The 16717-nt window shown below is 41.9% G+C and overlaps 1 protein-coding gene across 2 annotated transcripts in view; it reads left to right on the forward strand.

Annotated features, from left to right (window-relative positions):
* The window catches only part of LCMT1 (leucine carboxyl methyltransferase 1), a 69524-nt gene that overhangs the window by 39031 nt on the left and 13776 nt on the right, over window positions 1-16717 (forward strand). Inside the window, 2 exon segments of one of the 2 annotated variants that reach the window (NM_001076488.1) lie at window positions 1688-1749; window positions 13307-13409. The exons of the other annotated variant lie outside the window; for it this stretch is intronic. Of the exon segments in view, the coding sequence (NP_001069956.1) occupies window positions 1688-1749; window positions 13307-13409 (165 nt within the window). 2 annotated transcript variants of the gene reach the window in all.

Here is a 16717-nt window from a genome sequence, read left to right on the forward strand (position 1 = left end):
GACCATCAGGGAAGTCCATTCAGAATTTTTTGAATGAATGAATGGGAGGCTGAAGTTACAGTTACTATATAAGAGATGTAACAGGGGCCATTCTGAGTTCAGTTTTCAAGGAATTTGCCAAGTTGTAAGTGGTGAGTTTGCTAATCTTTGCCAAGAGTTTTTCTTTGCCTACCCTCATGTTAAATGCTTCACTTGGATGGTCCTCCTCAGTCCTCAGAGCCTACTTGTAAATTAAGTGGTATCATTGACCCCTTTCTACAGGATGAGAAAACTGAGGCTCAGAGAAGTTTAGTTAATTTGCCTAAAGTCACCCAGAAAGGCGTGGAACTGAAATTTAAACCCTGACTTCAAGACCAAGGTTAAGGTTTTCCAACAGTTATAACCTACGGGTCCACTCTCCTTTTTATAGTGGTCATATAAATAAAATCCCAATTCTTAACATTTAACCAAATTTTTGATAAGCACAAAAGTTTCTGCTTATCCTTTAGAGATGTCTGATTCTTTAGACATCCAGAGAGAATTGGAGGTCATTTTCAAACTTTATTTTTTTAGTTTATCCTTGTATCTTTTGCCACTGCAGGAGACGCAAGAGACACGAGTTTGATCCCTCAGTCGGAAAGATCCTCTGGAGGAGGAAATTGCAACCCGCTCCAGTATTCTTGACTGGAAAATAACATGGACAGAGGAGACTGGAGGGTTACAGTCCAAGGGGTCACAAAGAGTCAGACATGACTGTGTGCACACACACATGAAAATAAGTTTTTTTACCCTTTCTACATATAAAATTATATCTACATTAAATATGCTTTGAAGGTGCTGTACTGTAATTCTGATGCTCTGGGAACACTACGAAGTGTGACTAAATACAAAGTGTGACTAAACTTGTTGGAACTCTTGAGTGAAATCAGGGCAGGTAGGCTCAAGGCCCAGGGTGGTTTTCTGGGGTTAAAAAGCATTGACATTTGTGTATGGTTGTTGGGATATTGAACTTGGTTCTCTGATTTCTGATTTTTCGCATATTCTTTTTTTTTTTTTTGGCCATACCATGGCCTGTGGGATCTTAGTTGCCTGAACAGGGATCAAACCCAGGCCCCTGGCAGTGGAAGCACAGAGTCCTAACCACTGGACTACCAGGGAATTCCCTAGTGTTTTGCAGATTCTTGATTGAGGGAGTTATCACATAAATGTTACTAAACTTTAGGTCTCAGTAAGAGTCAATATTTTTAGTTTGTCTGTGAGGAATAATAAGCTGTCTTAAAAAGTTCTGTTTGAGAAGAGGCAAGACATTTGAACGACTTGAAAAATACTGGAACATTTGAATGATTCTTGCTTGCCTGTCTGTAGCTGTTTCTAAGTAAGTGTGTTGTGATCTGTTTGTGATTTGATAGCAGATTCTCAGCTTAGCTGACCTAACCTGACTGACGCTCATATCCTGTAGACTTTTATTATATGTGTCTAAGGTCAAGTGTGATTAAACAGATGACCGTTTGGCATGGTCCTTCCTTTGAACACTAGTGATATTGGATTGGCCAAGGAGTCTGTTGGATATTTCCATGACATCTGCTGGAAAAACCCGAGCAAACTTCTTAGCCAACCCAATATCTTGTTTGCTGTGTCAGTATGCGTGTCTGTGTTTTAGTGGTAAATGAGCTACTTGCCTCATCTTTCTTTTTCCCATCTTCTGCAGACTGAAACCTCTCCTATCAAAACCCATTTTAGACTTGCATTCAGAGGACACACTTCAAATGGGCAAGTATCCATAACTTGAGTCATACAACCTGGGCTGTAGGACCATGTCAGCTCTTTTTTCCCCCTTTTCTTTTTAAAGATCGAGTGTGAGTTAGTGTGTGTGTGTGAGTTAGTGTGTGTGCACATGTGTGCACATGCTCGCATCTATCCTTCTGTTGCTATAATGTTGTCTTCCACCACTGTTACCAGGAAGAAATTTAAAATGATTTTTGGTATGACTTGGGCTTCCTTGATAGCTCAGTTGGTAAAGAATCCGCCTGCAATGCAGGAGACCCCGGTTTGATTCCTGGATTGGGAAGATCCCCTGGAGAAGGGAATGGCTACCCACTCCAGTATTCTGGCCTGGAGAATTCCATGGACTGTATGTATAGTTCATGGGGTTGCAAAGAGTCAGACACGACTGAGCAACTTTCACTCACTTGGTATGACTCATTTTAGATGTCCATAGGTCCCCAATCCTAAATCTTTTTATAATGAGAAATTAGTTGTTAGCATTTCAAAAATAGATTTTTCATGAAAGTCTTGATTTCCAGTTTTGCTTGGAAATATCAGATCTTGGAAAACATCAGACCCTGACTCCTGCATGGTGGTCACTGGCAGCAACTGCCTTGGTTAGACAGGTCGTGTCCTCCCCAGCTCTGACCCCACCACCCGCTCTTGTCTCACACCAGATATGCTTCCTGGTTTATGTCACCTGCTTGGCCCCTGCCTTCATTTTTCCCCTCAAATTTTTTTTTAAATTTGTATATTTGGCTACACCAGGTCTTAGTTGCAGTACTCAGGATGTTCCATCTTTCTGCGGCATGCAGGATCTTTTTAGTTGTGGGATGTGGGATCTAGTTCCCTGAAGAGGGTTTAAACCTGGACCCCTTATATTAGGAGTGTGGAGTCTTAGCCACTGGGCCACCAGGGAAGTCGCTCTCCCTAGGTTTTAAGTATGAATGCTTGCAAACAACACTTTCCTCATTTCTAAAGCCTCTCAAATTATAGTAAAACTCTTCCAGAATGTTCCATCATTCTCAACCTGTATCTGATAGAGACGTTCAAGGGCCTTATTAAAAATTCAGGTCAGAAAATGTGCTTAGAGAGGGTGGCCTTCTCGGATGGGTGACGTAGATAGTACAACAAATGTCGGATAACTAGGTACGCCTCCTCTGTCACACAACCACAGTGCTTTAGACACCTACTAGTGATCACATTACTAAGAAAGTTTCCACAGAAAATAATATCTCCCCTGACCTCTGTTTCCCTTATACAGATTATAAGTAGAAACTGTTCAAGCTCTGTCATTTGCTGGCCGATTTGCTTTCTCCACACTTTGCCTATCATAATTTTCTGTATGTTTGGTTAATATTTGAGTCAGAACAGTTATCTGTAGTGAACTGTCTAGTACTTTGCTGGAACTTTGATCCATCAGTGTGAAAACATTCGAAGGAGGGAGGACCTTCCATAATCCTTCCCCTTATCCAAGATAACCAGTGTTCTTAGTATTTTCTCCTATAGACATAAAAGATTCAGTAAATTTTTGTTGAATGAATGTCTAAACACATTGAATAAATATCTGTTGTAGTTTAACATGTATTTGTTGAATGAATGATCTATACTTCTATATATGAATATAGGTTTATATGTAATTTTAATAGAATAATTTATACGTACTGTTTTGTGACTTGCTCTTTTCATGTCCTGCTAAATCATGACTGTCTTTTCATGTCAGTGTATACAATCCTTCCTTATTTTTAGTGGCTTTATAGCCATTTCCTCTGCACGGAAATTCCATTTTATTTAATCTAGTCCCTACTGATGGTCCCTGATAGCTCAGTTGGTAAAGAGTCTGCCTGCAATGTGGGAGACCCAGGTTCGATTCCTGGGTTGGAAAGATCCGCTGGAGAAGGGATGGGCTACCCACTGCAGTATTCTTGGGCTTCCCTGTGGTTGTTCAGCTGGTAAAGAACCCACCTGCAATGCGGGAGACTTGGGTTTGATCCCTGGGTTGGGAAGCTCCCCTGGAGAAGGGAAAGGCTACCCACTCCAGTATTCTGGCCTGGAGAATTCCATGGACTGTGTAGTCCATGGGGTCACAAAGAGTTCGACACGACTGAGCGACTTTCGCTTTCACTGATGGTCATTTAGATTGCTGCCTTTTTATGTTTCTATATTCAACAGTGCTGTAGAAGACATATGTATATGTGCGTATTTGCAGGAATTGCTAGGTTGAAGGATTGTGCATTGTGAATTTTAATAGCTACTACCAGGATGATCTTCAAAATTCTTTTTATTAATTTATGTGTTCACTAAGAGTAGATGAGGATACTCTTTCTCTAAATCTTCACTAACACTGGATATTTTCACATATTAAATATTTTAAAATATTGGTAGAAATTTGCCAGTCTGATTAGCTGAACTGATGTCCTATTTTAAAATTTTATATAACTTTGAGTGCTAGTGAGTTATCTTTCATGTCATTAGCCTTTGGGAATTTCTTTGTAAATTTCCTTTGCCCAATTTTTTCTTCAGTTGCAATGTTTCCCTTTTTTTTTTCAGTTTATAGGAACCCTTATAAAGATAGTTCTTTGATAAATGCCTTTTGTCAGTTTTTTTTTTAATTGCAGATTTTTTTTCTTATTTTTGTTTGTTTTTTTAACTCTGTGTCTTAATGTGGGTAAATTTTCCAGTCTTTATAGTTGTTGTCTTTCTAGTCTTTTATAGTTGTTGATGTTGCCATTGTATTGAGAAAAGAGAAATTGAATAAAAAATAAATAAAAATTAAAATGCAAATGAAAATCTGAGAAAAGTGATAGGTGATAATAAAAGTGACAAAAATTTAAAAATTATCCTTTTCCTTCAAACTTGTGGGTCTGTCATTTTAAGAATCGCCACTGTTTATCAATAAGAAAGAGTGTTGGCAAATTAAACAGATACATTAACAGCTGTTAGATGCATCCTGATTTCAGACATGTTAAAATGTTAAAAAAATATGCATCTTAGAATTAATGATAGATGTTTTCTTAAGCTGAAGTATTCATAGGGTAGTAAATTAAAAGTATATAAATGGATACACAATGAAAAGTAAATCAGGAAGAGTTCTTAAAAAGTAAGTCAGGTTCTATGACTTTTCTGATTAAATCTTCCCAGAGCCGAAATCCACATGGTTAATCAGTCAAATGGATGCCTCCTCATTTTATTTTCGAACACAGTAACTAGGATCTCATCACACTGCCCTCCTGCTATCCTCTGACTTTGCCAAGCTCTCTCTCATCTTCAAACTTTTTCCTCTTCCCTTGGTCTGGAACTCTTTCGCTCTAATTTTGCTTGATGGGCTCCATGTGGTCACACATGTCTCATTTCAGCTGCCACGTCATGCTCTTCTCTTGTTCAGTTGCTCAGTTGTGACCCAACTTTCACGGCCCCATGAACTGCAGCACACCAGGCTCCTCAGTCCTCCATTATCTCTTGGAGTTTGCTCAAATTTATGTCCATTGAGTCAGTGATGCCATCTAACTGTCTCATCCTTTGTCACCCCCTTCTCCTCCTGCCCTCAATCTTTCCCAGCATCAGGGTCTTTTCCAGTGAGTCATCTCTTCACATCAGGTGGCTAAAGCATTGGAGCTTCAGCTTCAGCATCAGTCTTTCCAGTGAATATTCAGGCCTGATTTCCTTGAGGATTGACTGGTTTGATCTCCTTACAAAACCATAGCTTTGACTATATGGACCTTTGTTGGCAAAGTGATGTTTCTCCTTTTTAGTACACTATCTAGATTTACCATCCTCTTTTCTTCATAGCAGTTAATACTCTGATGTTACCTTGATTCTTCATTTGGTCTATGACTCACTGTCTCCCTCTCTGAGGGGATAAGCCTCATGAGAGCAGGGACCCTTCCTGTCTCATTCATCACTATATCCCCAGCACTGAAAACAGTGCCTGGGACACAGATTGTTAATGGAATAAACATGTACCTGAAGGCTTGAATGAACGAACATTTATGTTTTTGTAATCCATCTCAACTCCTGTGTGGAACTGGATGAATATAAAGTAAAAAGGGCAGCCCAATCAAAGCATTTCCAAATACCAGGCATTTCAACTGAACCCTAAGAAGGAGAAACTCTACAGAGAAGGTTTTCTCAATCAAGGCAAGTGGAGGCAAAGGAGGAGCGTGCAAGGATGCTGAAAGCCCAGCGTGACTGAACCTGGCAGTGAGGCGGTGTGATGAAGCCATCAGGGACTGCATCGCCTAGGATCTTGCAGGCCAGGTCAAGAAGTCAGGACTCTGTTCTAAGGGAAGTGGGATCCTGTTCCCACAAGACCGCCCCCATCTTTGTAGTGCTCTCCACACTTGCCCAGTGTTCATCTTCCCTGCTGGATCACAGGGCCCATGCGGGCAGGACAGTATCTCCCTGTTCACCCACTTATTCCCAAAACTCAGTGCCCTGGACATAGTGAGAGCTCACTAAGTATTACCAGGTGGACTGATGGACAGACAGACCAGCAAAACTTCTGTGTGGTCCAGAAATCCACTTGAGGCTGAATCCATTTTACAACATGCCCCACCCACCCTACCTTTTCTAAACTGAAGTGTTCTCGAAAATCTGTAGACCTAAAAATGGCGTGCAGTCCTAATAATGCATCTGTCCTTGAAGACATACAATGAATGAGATTGATGGGCTTCACTCCAGCTTAACAGCACAGAGGAACCCATCTCTCTTGAAATGCTGACTTGGAGGTGATGGAAGAGATCATGACTCGTATGCACTGTGGATTCTGTGTGTGTGTTTACACTGTTGCATCATGTAAATCTTACATTTCTTTATGCCTTTTGTAGAAAGAAAGTGAAAGTGAAGTCAGTTGTGTCCGACTCTTTGCGACCCCATGGACTGTAGCCCACCAGGCTCCTCCGTCCATGGGATTCTCCAGGCCAGAATACTGAAGTGGGTTGCCATTTCCTTCTCCAGGGGATCTTCCTGACCCAGGGATCAAACCCATGTCTCCTGCATTGCAGGCAGACGCTTTAACCTCTGAGCCACCAGGGAAGCCTATCCTTTTGTAGGCATGAGCTTAATGAGGCAGATAATTAAAACCTGTGTGAGCTTTTGCTCTGAAACAAACCCCTGGAAAGCACATGGCTTAAAATAACAACTGTCTGTTTAGCTCACCATCCTGCAGCTTGCCAGTTTGGGTTGGGTTAATCTGGGTTGGGGACTTCCCTGGTGGCTCAGATGGTAAAGAATCCATCTGCAATGCGGGAGATCTGGGTTTGATCCCTGGGTCGGGAAGATCCCTTGGAGAAGGGAATGGCTACCCACTCTAGTATTCTTGGATGGAGGAGCCTGGCAGGCTACAGTCCATAGGGTTGCAAAGAGTTGGACACGACTGAGCAACTAACAGTTTTCATCTGGGTGGAGCTTCTCAGCACCTACCTGGATTTAATCATCTGTGTCTGGTCTTCACAGAAGACCTCCATGACATCCCAGGCATTGGGTCAGACAAGGAGTCCCTACTTTCCTTGGATCACAGCGCCCTAAGCGCCTCAGTAAACTTTTCAGTGACCCTAGGTTACAAAACATATCAACAATTCTGTTTATTAATAAGTTTAGCCTCAAGCATTGTAAGCATTTATACTCTAACAGCTTCTTGATCATTTGAAAAAAAAGACGCATACAGTTTAAGAACAAATGCTCTTTTAATTTCCTTCTTAAATAACCACAGTTACTTCCAATGGGATACGTGCTCCTGTCAGGCACGTCATGACCTTGCCTGGGAGCAGGTGGGACACCACCATCTGTTCCTCTTGCAATATTGCAAGCGATGTTTGAGCAGTAGTGGCGTTTGTTTGCTTGTTTGTTTTAATCACAGTCGTATCTTGAGAGGTCAGCTATGCAGAGATAGGGTGTCATTAAAAGTGAGTGCACAGAGGTCACAAGTGGACACTGTGACTGCTTTGACTGGTGGTTTGCTTGTGTCTGATCCATGTTGAGGGTCTCTGTGTTTCCCTCAAAAATTTATTAAAACATCCTGCTCTGCCAAGTTGGTTGTGCTGTCCCAGGGCACCTCAGGGTACACAGTTGGAAACCATGGAGCTTGCACTTAAATAATAATAATTATTATTTTTGGTTGCACTGGGTCTTCGTTGTGGTGCATGGACTCTTTGTTGTTCTGTGTAGGCTTTCCCTCATTGCAGCAAGTGGGGGCTGCTCTCATTGGGGTGTTCACTGCAGTGGATTCTCTTGTTGCAGCGTATGGGCTCTAGAGCACGGGCTTCCATGGTTGTGGCACACAGATTTAGTTGCCCTGTGCCATGTGGGATCTTATTTCCCAGTCCAGGGATTGAACCCATGTCCCCTGCACTGGCAGGTGGATTCTTAACCACTGAACCACCAGGGAAGTCCTGGAGCTCACACTTTTACATTGCCCTTAATGTTCGATATAGCCACATGAGGTTGCCATTGTTTGAATTTTATGTTTAAAAATGCGTGAGTGGTATATCATGTGACTGGGAACTGGCAGAATAGCTTTGCTCTTAGGGTTGTTTTGACTCCGAAGCCCGTTCCTCTGCTGATGCACTCTAGAGAATTTTCATCTTGGGAACCATATCCTGTTCCCAAGCTACAGCATGTTAAGTTTCCCCTATCTGAGAATAATTAGAACTATTCAAGGGTTTTTTTAAAAATTTCAACATCAACTAATGATCTTTGAATTTTTGTGTGTAAGTCTAGCACAGGGTTTCTCAACCTCAGTCCTGCTAACATCTGGGGCTGGATAATCCCCTGTTGGGGGGCTGCCCCACACAATGTATAATGTTTTAGCATTGTCCCTGACCTCTACCTACTAGATGCCTTGAACATCCCCCAGTTGTGACAACCGGAAATGTCTCCAGACACCACCCAGTGTTCCCTAGGGACAAAGTTGAGAGCTGCTGCTTGAATGAAATGATCAAACCTGAGGAATAGGATTTTTATACTTGTCTTGCCATTCTGGCCTGGTATTAATTTGTTCTTAATTTTTTAAAAAAACCATGTCATGGTGTTATGTCTTCAGGACTTCTCCCTCTTAAATCCTCTTAGAAGTCAGTCCTCTAATGATTGATGACAGAGAGAGCTGCTGCTGCTGCTGAGTCGCTTCAGTCGTGTCCCACTCTGTGCGACCCCATAGACGGACAGCCCACAAGGCTCCCCCGTCCCTGGGATTCTCCAGGCAAGAACACTGGAGTGGGTTGCCATTTCCTGCTCCAATGCATGAAAGTGAAAAGTGAAAGTGAAGACACTCAGTCATATCCGACTCTTAGTGACCCCATGGACTGCAGCCCACCAGGCTCTTCCATCCCTGGGGTTCTCCAGGCAAGAGTACTGGAGTGGGGTGCCATTGCCTTCTCTGCACAGGGAGAGCTACTGGTAGCAATTTAAGGTTCTAAATCAATGTTAAGTTGCTTTCCAGAAGTGGGTGGGTACCAGCTCTTCCTTTAGAAAATTGTTCTTATGTGAATATCACACAAATGCTTTGAAGTCCCCTTCTATTTTTCTCTTCGGAAGTAGAATATAGAAATAAAGGAAAGGATTCTGAATCTCATTTTGATGAGAAGGTCTTTTTCTTATCTGTTTTCAGAAACGTTCTAACGGCACCAAGGTTTTTCTGTTGTTTTTTTTTGGTCTCTTGCCACTGTTAGATTTTCTAAAAATGGTGCATTTTCCTAGAATAGTAATGTGCGCTCAGTCATGTCTGACTCTTTTGTGACCCCGTGGAGGGTAGCCTGCCAGGCTCCTCTGTCCATGGGATTTTCCAGGCAAGAATACTGGGGTGGATTTGCCATTTCCTTCCCCTGGGGACCTTCCTGACGCAGGGATTGAACCCAAGTCTCTTGAGTCTCCTGCATTAGCAGGTGGAGTCTCTACCACTGTGCCACCTGGGAAGTCCCAGCATAGTATACCTCCCTTGAAACTTACCCTGGGCCTGTATCTTCTTTCTGTTTCTTGTGAAATGAGGGTCAGGCATTCTTCAAGGGCAGATAACAGACTTTCTATTTCTGCACAGATTGAGTAGCCCCTGACTTCTGAGGATCATGACAGGTGTGGCGTATGTGTGATTTAGAGCATCAGATTATATCGTTGATGATACCTTGGGGTCACTGTGTCTAGGGCTTCCCAGGTAGTATGCCAGCTTGCCTGGGAATACAGCTGGGTCACTGCTGGGTGCACTCTAGGTCATTGCCCTTTGCACTCTGCCATGCCTTATGCTCAATTTTTAAGAATAATCATGACCATGTGCAGTTTTTGCCTTGCATATACCTTTAGATCCACATCTCTTAGTAAGATGGGTCTTTTGTGAATTGCATGGTCCGAGGGAGCCACATGCTTCAACATTCTGGGCCTCTCTTTTTTTGTGGTCAGCGATGGAAAACCTCAATTTTAATATCTATGTTGTCAGAAGGCACACAGGCATTTGAGAGTCATTGCTTGTTTTCACAGCAGGGCAAGCAAGTGCCTTCACGTCCTTTATATTCTTTTCTGGACTCGGGTGTTGCAGTGCCCAGGACTGACTCTGGATCTCCTGGCTTTGTCCTTGAGTGGTTTCCTGACATCTAGCAGGTTCCTAGAAGGTATTTCTTGTTAGCTTATGGGATGTGGCCAAGTGTATTTGAACTAGCTCAGCGGGGTGCTCAGTAAGGGAAAACAAGCTCACATGCCATTTCCTTCCTCACACTTTTTTGCTCTGGGTTCTCAGCAGTGATGCAGGGTGTAAAATGTCCCAGCTCCTTCCATGGTTTGTACCTTTGAGGAAGTTGAGCAAACAGTGCTTGGAGTAAATAATCAAGCAATTTAATTTCTTTTTTCATTCTAATCGATCTTTAAAAATGGAAAGTTTAAATTGAAAAGAATTTCAGGGCTACACAGAAATAATGTGACTAGATTGATGAATCTCCATGTACCATCGCCTAATTTTATTGCCAGTGTCATTTCATCTACCTGTGGTTCTAAAAGTGTGTTCCCATAGGACTTCCCTGGTGGTCCAGTGGCTAAGACCCCATGCTTCCAATGCAGGGGGCCTGGGTTTGATCCCTGGTCAGGGACCTAGATCCCACATTCTGCAGCTAAGACCAGGTGCAGCCAAATAAATAAATATTGAAAAAATAAATAAAAGTCTAGCCCCACACTAACAGCATCAACACAATCTGGAAACTTACTAGAAATATGGATTTCCATTTTCAAAAAGACACTGATAGTGGGAAGGATTGAAGCCAAGAAGAAAAGAAGGTGGCAGAGGATGAGATGGTTAGATGGCATTACCGACTCAATGGACATGAATTTGAGCAAATTCTGGGAAATAATGAAGGATAGGGAAGGCTGGCGTGCTGTAGTCCATGGGGTCACTAAGAGTCAGATACAACTTAGTGACTGAATGACAGTAACATTTTGAAAAAATATAAATCAGAAACTCAGGGAGTAGAGCCTGATCAGTTGTTTCAACAAGAACTCTGGGTGATTCTGATTCCTGCCAAAGCTTGAGAATCACAATATATACCATTTCATCCAACCTCTGTTGGAATATCTTAAAGGGAATATTATGTTACCTGCCTCCTGAGAAACCTGTATGTGGGTCAAGAAGCAACAGTTGTTACGTGGAACAACAGACTGGTTCAAAATTGAGAAAGAAGTATGACAAGGTTGTATATCGTCACCTTGTTTTTTAACTTACATGCAGAGTACATCGTGTGAGATCCCTGGCTGGATGAATCACAAACTGGAATCAAGATTGCTGGGAGAAATATCAACAGACTCAAATATGGAGATGATGCCACTCTAATGGCAGAAAGTGAAGAGGAACTGAAGAGCCTTTTAATGAGGGTGAAAGAAGAGAGTGAAAAAGTTGGCTTAAAACTCAACATTCAGAAAACTAAGACCATGGCATCTGTTCCCATCACTTCATCACAAATAGAAGGGGGAAAAGTGGAAGCAGTGACAAATTTTATTTTCTTGGGCTCCAAAATCACTGCAGATGGTGGTTAAAAGACACTTACTCTTTGGAAGGAAAGCTATGACAAACCTAGACAGCATATTACCAGAGACATCACTTTACCAGTAAAGGTCCGTATAGTGAAAGCTATGGTTTTTCCAGTAGTAATGTACAGATGTGAGAGTTGGACCACAAAGAAAGCTGAGCACCAAAGAATTGATGCTTTCAAACTGTGGTGCTGGAGAAGACTCTTGAAGACTCTTATCTCCTTTGGACAAGGAGATCAAGCTAGTCAGTCCTCAAGGAAATCAACCCTGGATATTCATTGGAAGGATTGATGCCAAAGCTGGAGCGCCAATACTTTGGCCACCTGATGTGGAGAGCTGACTTATTGGAAAAGACCCTGATGCTGGGAAGGATTGAAGGCAAAAGGAGAAGAGGGTGGCAGAAGATGAGATAGTTAGATAGCCTCACCAATTCAACAGAAATGAATTTGAGCAAACTCCATCCGGGAGATGGGTTTGCAGAGTCAGACACAACTTAGCGACTGAACAACAAAATATTATTTTATCTGTAAATACTGTAGTACATCACCTGTTTTATTTTAAATGTAATATCTTGCAAATTGACAAAACATTTTGAGAGCAATTAGTACCAATATTTAAATAGGCTTCCTCTTTGATCTCCTGATTCTGCTCATCATAACCAGCATAACTGAGCAAGTCCTTTGTAATATGTATATAAGGATATTCATTGCAATGCCTCAGCTGAAATAAATTTGGAAATACTGCCTGTCTAATACTGAGTGATTGGCTAAGCAAGTTGTTTTATCTACTCGCTGAAGCGCTGTGAAATCATGACAGAGAATGTTGTCCCTCGTACTGTTGTTGTTGTGGTTTTTTCCGCGTTTTATTTTATACTGGAATCTAGCTGATTAACAATGTTGTGGTAGTTTCAGGTAAACAGTGAAGGGACTCAGCCATACATATCCATGTAACCATTCTCCCCCAGACTCGCCTCCTATCCGGGCTTCCACGTAACATTGAACTGAGTTCCACGTGCTGTACAGTATGTGATTATTGGTTGTCCATTTTAAATATAGCAGTGTGAATATGTCCATCCCAAACTCCCTAACTATCCCTTCCCCCATCCTTCCCCCCAGCAACCGTAAGTTCATTCTCTAAGCCTGTGAGTCTCTTCCTGTTTTGTAAGTAAGTTCATTTGTTCCTGATACTGTTGTTAAAAAGGAAAAGCTTTCAGAACAAGTATTGGGTGGTCCCATTTTCTTTTATTGTGCAAGGTGTGTGTGTGTGTGTGTTGTGTATTTGACAGGGAAGAAAGGGTGGGGGGTGTGTCTGTGTTGTGTATATGAATTTAAGCACATAGAAAGAGGGATAGAATGTTATACATTAAAACACTAATAGTTATCTTTGAAAGGTATGACTTTAGTTAATTTTCACCTCCTGATTTTTTTCCCCCCATAATGAGCATGCATTTTTATAGTGGAGAAAAACAGTACATTTACTTTTGTTTTGAAAAAGCCACATCCATTGAAGTTACAATCTCTTCCTGATCAGTTTCTGTTGAAATTGCCATCTCTTCTTGCATTTACAGATGGGCACATGTTGGATTCAACAAGATATGCCATCATTGGAGCAGATCTCCGAGATATAGCTGACCTGGAAGAGAAGTTAAAGAAATGTAACATGAGTACACAGTGAGATTTTTTTTTAACCTCTTACATTTGTGATTTCATGCTAACTGGGGATAAGGCCAGTTGGAAGTGCAGTGTAATTACATATACCATTTTGTCCTCTGTAATCTTTATCATTTCATTGCTATTTAGAGTAGTTGTCTGAAGTTTTTTAAGAAGCAGTGTTCCCCAAGTCTGTTTTCCCATGAGAATCGCTTGTATTGCTTTTGTAAAATACTGATTCCTAATATCATAAGTTTGAGGGAAGATAATTGTATGCATAGAAACATATAATTGTAACATATAAAGAAAGGATTAGCATCCAGGGTATAAAAGAATAGCTACTATTTCTTTAAAAAAAGTCTGGTGGAAAAATGGGCAAAGGATAGATGACCAGGCAGCTCAGAGGAAACTGGGTATCGTGTTAAAATGGTATTGAACTTCAGTAGTAATCAGATGAAATTCTGTTGTACCGCCACCAGGTTGGCGGAAAGGTAGAAGTCTGACAGTATCAAGTGTTGGCACGGATATTGGGGGAAAGGGATGCTCATACACCACGGGTAGAAGTGATCTTGGTGTGACATTGCAAGGAGCAATCTGGAATTTAGTAAAATTGCTGGTATCATGTGATATTGCAGTTCCATGTTTGGATGTGTCTCTCCTGAGAAGGTCTACACGTATGTACAAGGAGGACGTTCACTTCAGCTTTCAGTTTTAGTAGCAGAAAATTGGAAACAACTGAAATGTCCATCAGGAGGAGAACGGATGAATGATACGTAAAATGCATGACTTTGGAGAGAGCTCCAAAGTTTAATGTTGAGTTTTTAAAAACTAGATGGCAGGTTATATGCAGAATGTGATACCAAATGTGTACAAGCAACTCCTCCCCCCAAATTCTGTAATTTTGTGATTATGTGTATACATCAAGGAAGTGTTTTTAAAATGGACCAGAAGGGTGTGCACCGGATTCTTGAGTGTGGGTACCTAGGGAGGCAGAGGAGGGCAGTGGAGGTTTGGTTTTAGCAGAGTGATGCTGGTCAGATGGATAAAGAGCTAGTGGGAGCAAAAGGCCTACCTACTTGGTCTGCCATGGGTGAGGGTAACACTTTCCAGGATATCTGAGGTGAAAGGCTCAAGGAGAGGTTTGGAAGGAAGGGAAGGGAAAGGGAAAGTTATTTCAAAAAATAAATTGAAGGCGAGGAATCAGCGGCAAACAATGAAAAATGAACAATGAGGGAAATCATTGGAGGACAGGGAAGGGAGGAAGAAGAGCATGGACTGAGTTAACTCGCCTTTGAGGGAAGAGAAACACCCCCCAGTCTTCTGAGAGGGGAAGAAAGAGGGTAAGGACAGACACAAATACAGACGAGCTTTGGGTGATGGAGGAGTAGAGGGTGAAAGAGTGATCTTCTGACGCATCGGCTTGGCGATGGCTGTCATCTCAGCGTATTGAAGTTCTTGCTTACCTTTCTTCTGAAATCATCAACTAGGTTGTTATTCACAGGATTTACGGCCCCACCAGCCCAAATGTCAAAATGGGCTTTGTCACTCCAGCTTTACTATCTGAATCTGTCTTATTTGAGTGTTCAGAAGTAAGGGCCATACATTGCCAAGAGTATTTATACTTCTTTTTTCCTTTGGGGAGACCATTACATGGTTCACAAGTTGCAGAATATGGCGTGTTTTCTTAAATTTATATTTTTTAATTGAAGTATAGTTGAGAAACAGTGTTGTGTTAGTTTTTGCTGTACAGCACAGTGACTCAGTTATACACACATTGATGTTCTTAGTTATATTCTTTTGCATTATGATTTATCCCAGGATATTGAGTATAGTTCCCTGTGCTATACAGTGGGACCTTGTAGAGTATCCATTCTGTATATACTTGTTTACGTCTGCTAATCCCAGACTTGCAGTCCGTTCCTCCTTCGCCCCCGCCCCCCACCCTTGGCAACCACAGCTTTGACCTCTGTGTCTGTGAGTCTTTGTTTCATAGATAGGTTCATTTGTGCTATGTTTTAAGTTCTACATATAAGTGATGCCATACGGATTTGCCTTTCTCTTCAGACTTGCTGCACTTAGTATGATAATCGCTAGTTGCATCAGTCCTGATGCAGATGTCACTGTTTCACTCTTTTCTATGACTGAGTAGTATTTTATTGTGTATATACACCACATCTTCTTCATCTGTTCCTCTGTCGGTGGACACTTAGGTTGCTTCCACATCTTGGCTTTTGTGAATAGTGCTGCTTTGCCCATAGGAGTGCCGGTATCTTTTTGAATTGTAGTTTTGTCCAGATATATGTCTAGGAGGGGGATTGCTGGATCATATGGTAATCCTATTTTTAATTTTCTGAGGAACCTCCATACTGTTTTCCATAGTGGAAACTTACGTTCCCACCAACGGTGCAGGAGGGTTCCAAACCCCTCCAGCATTTGTTATTTGTAGACTTTTGCATGAGGGCCATTCTGACCAGCATGAGGTGATACCTCACTGTAGTTTTGATTTTCATTTCTCTAATGAAATTAGTGATGCTGAGCAAGTAGTGTGTATTCTTTTAGCAGAAGGAAGGTCTTGACTCTCAAGGGTGTGTTGCTGGATTTCTTGGGAGCATGTGGGTTTGTGGACGTCAGCAGCAGATTAGCTAAAGCTGATACCAGAGGGCCTGGAGCCCACTCAGAATGAAGAGAGCGCAAGTCTCGGACTCTTACCCTGGATTCCTGTTTTACTTCTGCATGTTGTTATTGTTGTTCAGTCACCCAGTCGAGTCTGCCTCTTTGTGATCCCATGGACTGCAGCACGCAAGGCCTCTCTGTCCCTCACCATCTCCTGAAGTTTGCCCAACGTCATGTCCATTGCAACAGTGATGGCATTCAGCCATCTCATCCTCTGACACCCTCTTCTTCTTCCCTCAATCTTTCCCAGCATCAGGGACTTTTCCAATGAGTCAGCTGTTTGCATCAGATGACCAAAATACTGGAGTTTCAGCTTCAGCATCAGTCCTTCCAATAAATATTCAGGGTTGATTTCCCTTAAGATTGACTGGTTTGATCTCCTTGTTGTCCAGGGGACTTCCAGGAGTTTTTTCTAGCTTCCACTTATGATTATACAGTGGAAATGACAAAAAGATTCAAAGGATTAGATCTGATAGACAGAGTGCCTGAAGAACTATGGTCGTAGGTTCATGACATTATACAGGAGTCAGTGATCAAGACCATCCCCAAGAAAAAGAAATCCAAAAAGGCAAAATGGTTGTCTGAGGAGGCCTAACAAATAGCTGAGAAAAGAAGAGAAGCTAAAGGCAAAGGAGAAAAGATATACCCATTTGAAT

This window comes from Bos taurus, chromosome 25 (assembly GCF_002263795.3).
Source record: "Bos taurus isolate L1 Dominette 01449 registration number 42190680 breed Hereford chromosome 25, ARS-UCD2.0, whole genome shotgun sequence".
In the NCBI taxonomy this organism is placed as follows: Eukaryota; Metazoa; Chordata; class Mammalia; order Artiodactyla; family Bovidae; genus Bos; species Bos taurus.